We start from the raw sequence: 6,594 nt of genomic DNA, 5'->3' as shown, positions 1-6,594 counted from the left end.
GTTTAAAAATGATTTTGGGAAAGGCCAGTGGGAGGACCCAAGGGGAGGGCCTTTTAAAAAGCATTTACAGCAAAACTCACAGGCCATTCTGCCCACCTGCTCTATGCTCCTGGTTTCTGCTCCATACTGACCTCCTTCCACCCCACTCCATCTCGCCCATCACCATATCCTTCTACTCCTTTCTCCCTCATGCTTATCCAGCTTCCCCTTCAATGCATCTATACCATTCACATCAACCAGTCCCTATGGTAGCCAGTTGCAAATTCTCACCATTCTCTGGATATAGTTTCTCCTGAAATCCTGATTGCATCTATTAGTGATTGTCTTATGTTGATGGACAGACCGAGCAAGCGGCTGCTGAGAGGGACGCGCAAGTGTGTACAGTTCTTCCAATGGATTCGAGTTTCCTCTCCTGCTTCAGTTACCCAGGAATTACATTCCGCCTCTGCCTGCCTCCAACCAACCACAAGGGATCAGTAAGACTACAGGTTTTGGGTCGAGTATAAAAGTTTATTAAACAGATCTAGCTGAATAAACGTCATATTCAGGCATTGACATAATGAAAATGATTCTTTGCTCGTTAAAAGTAGAAATCCTCACTTACAGTCACTATATAATCCCCGCATCACTCATGCTGGTATAGCTGCAGTCCATGGGCCCAGTTGGTTAGTAAACACCGGTGGGTGGGCAGGGGAAGGTTAGCGCACTTCATTTTCTGCCCCTCCCCCACCACTCTAAAGCTGGGATACAAATTTCAGTCACTCACCCGCGTGTCTCGTCTTCACGCCTAAGCCCCATCGAGTTCCAGGGTATACAGGCACATTTCGGTCTCCTTACTCAGTGAGGGACATACTTGCATTGGAAGCAGTCCAGAGAAGGTTCACTCGGCTGATTCCTGGAATGAATGGCTTGTCTTACGAGGAAAGTAAGTTGACCTATGCCCATTGGAATTTAGAAGAATGAGAGATGACCTTATTGAATCATAGAAGATTCTGAGGGGACTGGACAGGGTAGATGCTGAGAGGATGTTTCCCCTCAGGGGGCTATCTAGAACCAGGGGAGCAGAGTTTCAGAATAAGGGGTCTCCCATTGAAACCGCAGTTGAGGAGGAATTTCTTCTTGGAGGGTCATTAGTCTGTGGAATTCTCTTCCTCAGGAAGCAGTGGAGGCTGGGTCATTGAAGGCTGAGTTAGGCAGACTTTTAATTAACATGGGAGTCGAGGGTTACTGCTGGCAGGCAGGGAAAGTGGAGTCGAGTTCACCATAGATCAGCCATGACTTAATTACTGAATAGCGGGCGGAGAGGGTTCAAGAGACTGAGTGGCCTAATCCTGCTCCTATTTCTCAAGCTCTTATGACTTGAAGAGAAATCACAGCCCAGCCAGGACGTTCACTGGTCCCGGTTAAGAAGGAGGGATCAGCTAACTCAAGGGACCTGGGGTCGGTGGGGTTCAGGAGAGACTGGCTGAGATCAGCTAACACTGCACAGGCTGGGGGTGGAGCTGGTCCTTGCTGCTTCAGAATGGGTACAGGAGGAGGAGGAGCAATTGGGTGGGTGGATGGGGGCAGCTGGGAAGTTGCACGGTCAAGAAAGGGCCAGGCAGCCACCAAATGAAGCCCTGCCGTGGGACGAGAGGGTGGTCACAGCGATGACATCGGTACAGAGTCACCCATCCCCAAACAGCACCAGCCAAAAAAAATCATCATCATCAAGCACACTTTCCCTTTGAAAGACATTGGGATCCTCTCAAAAGAGATCCTCTGTTTGTTTGATTTCCGGTTCGATTCCCGGTCTCTCCACAGATTCAAGTTCACTAGAATAAAAGTAAAATAAACAGAGGGAAAAAAAGCATTTTTTAAAAATAAAAACATTGAAAGGAGAGAAAAAGGTTGATGTTTTTATAAGTTTCGAGAAGGTTGTTGAAAGCTCTGGAAGTCTCTAGAAGGTTGCTGACATGTCTGGATGTTTCTAGAAGGTGGTCTCTTTAACATCCCGGTTCTTCCTCCATGCTGAAGCTGCTGCGACGACTGCTGCCCTTTGATGCACCGGGTGAGACTGAGGAGAGCAGCGGATCAGCGGCTCCCACTGGGGACAGCGAGTCGTCCATCAGGATGTCGCCCAGGCCAGAGTCCAGCTTCAATGGGAAAGGCAAGTCAGCCAGGGAGTCAAAGGCAAGTGACTGGTCAATCAGCCCCAGGTCGAGGCCAAGGCCAAGGCCCAAGTTCGGGCATGCTGCTTGGGGGAGGCTGGGCAGCTGCAAGGGCTCTCCACTCTGCAGGCTGGGCTGGGGCTCCTGTTTGATGACCTGGGCAGCCAGCTGGGCAGTGTTGAGGCCCGAGGGGGAACTAAGCGACAGGCCATGAACCCGGGCCTGGATCTCCAGTTCCTGCCAAGAAAGGGGAGAAGAGAGGAAATGTTCACTGCCGCCGACACCAATACTGAGAGATAGAGAGAATGGTTTCCAATACTGGGGAGTGCACAACCAGTTTGACTCAATTGACACATGAAGCAGCCAATGAAAGAACAGTTTCAGGTCGTGTGTTGAAACCTCCTGAATTTTTTTCTTCTCTCATGGGATGTGGGCTTTACTGGCTGGGCCCAGCGTTTATTGCCCATCCCTACTTGCCCCATGAGAAGGTGGGGGTGAGCTGCATTCTTGAGCCGCTGCAGTCCATGTGGTGTAGATACACCCCCAGTGCTGTTAGGGAGGGATCTCAGAATCACACAGTGCAGATCAGGCCCTTCAGCCCATCAAGTCTGCACCAACCCGTGAGAAACACCTGACCTACCTCCCTAATCCCATTCACCAGCACTTGGCCCATAGCCTTGAATGTTATGACGATGCCAAGAGCTCATCCAGGTACTTTTTAAAGGATGTGAGGCAACCCGCCTCCACCACCCTCCCAGGCAGCGCATTCCAGACCCTCACCACCCTCTGGGTAAAAAAGTTTTTCCTCAAAACCCCCCTAAACCTCCTGCCCCAGGATTTTGACCCAGCGACAGTGAAGGAATGGCGATATATTTCCAAGTCAGGATGCTGAGTGACTTGGAGGGGAACTTCCAGGTGGTGGTGTTCCCATGTGTCTGCTGCCCTTGTCCCTTTAGGTAGCAGCTGTCACGGATTTGGAAGCTGCTGTTGAAGGAACCTTTGTGAGTTGCTGCAAGTGCATCTTGTAGATGGTACACACACTGCTGTCACTGTGTGTCGGTGGTGGAGGGAGTGAATGTTTAAGGTGGTAGTTGGGGTACTAATCAAGCAGAATATTTTGCCCTGGATGGTTTTGAGCTTCAGGCATTGTTGGAGCCGCACTGATTCAGGCAAGTGGAGAGTATTCCATCATACATCACATCCTGGGGGTTACCATTGACCAGAAACTGAACTGGACTAGCCATATAAATACTGTGGCTACAAGAGCAGCTCAGAGGAGAGGCTGGGAGTCTCACGGTGAGTAACTCACCTCCTGACTCCAAAAAGCCTGTCCACCATCTACAAGGCACAAGTCAGGAGTGTGATGGAATACTTTCCACTTGCCTGGATGAGTGCAGCTCCAAGAACATTCAAGAAGCTCAACACCGCCCAGGACAAAGCAGCCTGTTTGATTGGTACCACATCCACAAACATTCACTCCCTCCACCACCAATGTGCAGTAACAGCAGTGTGTGTACCATCTACAAAATGCACTGCGAGGAATTCACCAAGGCTCCTTAGACAGCACCTTCCAAATCCACAGCCGCTACCATCTAGAAGGACAAGGGCAGCAGACACATGGGAACACCACAACCTGGAAGTTCCCCTCCAAGTCACTCACCGTCCCGACTTGGAAATATATCAGCCATTCCTTCACTGTCGCTGGGTCAAAATCCTAGAACTCCCTCCCTAACAGCGCTGCGGGTGTATCTACACCACATGGACTGCAACGGCTCAGGAAGGCAGCTCACCACCGACTTCTCAAGGGCAACTAGGGATGGGCAATAAATGCTGGTCTAGCCAGCAAAGCCCACATTCCATGAATGAATTTAAAAAAAACACAGCCCAGCCAGAGGTGCCAATCCCAGTTGTACCCAGTAACATGCAGGGCTCTGTGCATGGATTCTGGGAGCAGGCACCATGGGTTCATACCTGTATCCGCAGCAGTAAGTTCCGGTTCGCATGCTCCAATTTCTTCTGCCGGATCTCCAGTTCCTTTGAACGGTTGCTCTCCTTCTGCAGCTTCCGGATGTAGTCGACGGATGCCTTCAGTATCGTGCCCTTGTTCCAGCGAGCCTCACTGTGGGAGGAAGGGAGAGCGAGTCAGCAAGACTCAGAGCAACCAGCTTACATTCACTGGCTAAATCAAACTCCCCAAAAATAGCCGTCAAGGTGAAAGCGTTGAAAATAGAAGGAAGTCCAGTCCTCAGTGGTGGCAAAATGACAACATGAACTCCTCCCTGGGACAATCTCACTCCTCGTGACCAGGTCCCTCCTCCTCCAACACTTTCACGAGCACGGCCCATTCCCCAGCACCTACTTGAATAGAGCTGTACCTGTCCTGGGAGTGTTTGATGGGGACAGTGTAGAGGGAGCTTTACTCTGTATCTAACCCCGTGCTGTACAATCCCTGGGAGTGTTTGATGGGGACAGTGTAGAGGGAGCTTTACTCTGTATCTAACCCCGTGCTGTACCTGTCCTGGGAGTGTTTGATGGGGACGGTGTAGAGGGAGTTTACTCTGTATCTAACCCTGTGCTGTACAATCCCTGGGAGTGTTTGATGGGGACAGTGTGGAGGGAGCTTTACTCTGTATCTAACCCCGTGCTGTACCTGTCCTGGGAGTGTTTGATGGGGACGGTGTAGAGGGAGCTTTACTCTGTATCTAACCCCATGCTGTACCTGCCCTGGGAGTGTTTGTTGGGGACAGTGTAGAGGGAGCTTTACTCTGTATCTAACCCCGTGCTGTACCTGTCCTGGGAGTGTTTGTTGGGGACAGTATAGAGGGAGCTTTACTCTGTATCTAACCCCGTGCTGTACCTGTCCTGTGAGTGTTTGATGGGGACGGTGTAGAGGGAGCTTTACTCTGTATCTAACCCAGTGCTGTACCTGTCCTGGGAGTGTTTGATGGGGACAGTGTAGAGGGAGCTTTACTCTGTATCTAACCCTGTGCTGTACCTGTCCTGGGAGTGTTTGATGGGGGCAGTGTAGAGGGAGCTTTACTCTGTATCTAACACCGTGCTGTACCTGTCCTGGGAGTGTTTGATGGGGACAGTGTAGAGGGAGCTTTACTCTGTATCTAACACCGTGCTGTACCTGTCCTGGGAGTGTTTGATGGGGACAGTGTAGAGGGAGCTTTACTCTGTATCTAACCCCGTGCTGTACCTGTCCTGGGAGTGTTTGATGGGGGCAGTGTAGAGCGAGTTAACTGTGGAACTGGCCTACCTTGAGCTAGTTAACTGACATTGCACAAGGCCAGCTCCATGACGGGCCTCACCACCCAAATTCCCCGAGTGTAGGTTGGCAGCCTCTATCATTAATAAGGGAACTTACGGGTCATTGGATTTTGGTATCATGGCCCCCAGCTCTTTGATCCGATCATTGATATTGAATCTTCGTCTTCGCTCAACTATTAAAGAAAATAGAGACAAGCAGTGAGCACTAGACGGTCATATATCACCACAGAATTAGACTAGAGACGAGATTGGCCTCTCAGAGCAACAGAGCCCCACCACTCACTCAGTGACAGGGCCCCTCCTATCCCTCCCCAGTGACCTCCCTCCCCAGTGACAACCCCCTCGCTACCTCCCTCCCCAGGGACAACCCCCTCGCTACCTCTCTCCCCAGTGACAATCCCCTCGTTACCTCCCTCCCCAGTGACAATCCCCTCGCTACCTCCCACCCCAGTGACCCGGCCTCGCTACCTCCCACCCCAGGGACAACCCCCTCGCTACCTCCCACCCCAGTGACAACCCCCTCGCTACCTCTCTCCCCAGGGACAACCCCCTCGCTACCTCTCTCCCCGGTGACAATCCCCTCGCTACCACCCTCCCCAGTGACAATCCCCTCGCTACCACCCTCCCCAGTGACCCCGCCTCGCTACCTCCCACCCCAGGGACAACCCCCTCGCTACCTTCCTCCCCAATGACCCCCCCTTTCTCCCTCCCTCCCCAATGACCGCCCCTCGCTACCTCCCTCCCCAATGACCCTCCCTCGCTCCCTCCCTCCCCAATGACCCTCCCTCGCTCCCTCCCTCCCCAGTGACCCTCCTCGCTTCCTCCCTCCCCAGTGACCCCGCTTCACTACCTCCCTCCCCAATGACCCCCCCTCGCTCCCTCCCTCTCCAATGACCATGCCTCGTTCCCTCCCTCCCCAGTGACCCCCCCCCCCCCTCGCTACCTCCCTCCCCAGTCACCCCTCGCTACCTCCCTCCCCGGGGACAAAAACCTCGCTACCTCCCTCCCCAGTGACCCCCCCTCACTCGCTCCCTCCCCAATGACCCCCCTCGCTCCCTCCCTCCCCAGTGACCTCCCCTCGCTACCTCCCTCCCCAATGACCCCCTCTTGCTACCTCCCTCCCCAGTGACTCCACCTCGCTACCTCCCTCCCCAGTGAGCCCCCCTCGCTA

At 52.8% G+C, this 6,594-nt stretch overlaps 1 protein-coding gene across 1 annotated transcript; it reads right to left on the bottom strand.

Moving 5' to 3' along the window:
• Nucleotides 1–491: 491 nt before the first annotated feature.
• Nucleotides 492–5,652, bottom strand: LOC144673051 (microphthalmia-associated transcription factor-like). Its single transcript, XM_078535049.1, has 3 exons — nt 5,521–5,652; nt 4,122–4,269; nt 492–2,387 (listed from the first exon to the last, which is right to left on the bottom strand). The coding sequence occupies exons 1-3, from the start codon at nt 5,541–5,543 to the stop codon at nt 1,986–1,988; spliced, it is 573 nt and encodes a 190-aa protein (XP_078391175.1). The 5' UTR covers nt 5,544–5,652; the 3' UTR covers nt 492–1,985.
• Nucleotides 5,653–6,594: the final 942 nt, after the last annotated feature.

Source organism: Cetorhinus maximus, unplaced genomic scaffold (genome assembly GCF_964194155.1).
Source record: "Cetorhinus maximus unplaced genomic scaffold, sCetMax3.hap1.1 HAP1_SCAFFOLD_215, whole genome shotgun sequence".
Taxonomy (NCBI): Eukaryota; Metazoa; Chordata; class Chondrichthyes; order Lamniformes; family Cetorhinidae; genus Cetorhinus; species Cetorhinus maximus.
This window is presented reverse-complemented; position numbering and strand designations above follow the sequence as displayed.

Excerpts from the sequence above, each read along its gene's own strand:
- LOC144673051 (XM_078535049.1), bottom strand. The coding sequence starts at position 5,543 with ATGATACCAAAATCCAATGACCC. Across the intron at positions 4,270-5,520 it reads ATACCAAAATCCAATGACCC|TGAGGCTCGCTGGAACAAGG; the intron begins GTAAGTTCCCTT and ends TTCCTCCCACAG. Across the intron at positions 2,388-4,121 it reads ACTTACTGCTGCGGATACAG|GAACTGGAGATCCAGGCCCG; the intron begins GTATGAACCCAT and ends CTTTCTTGGCAG.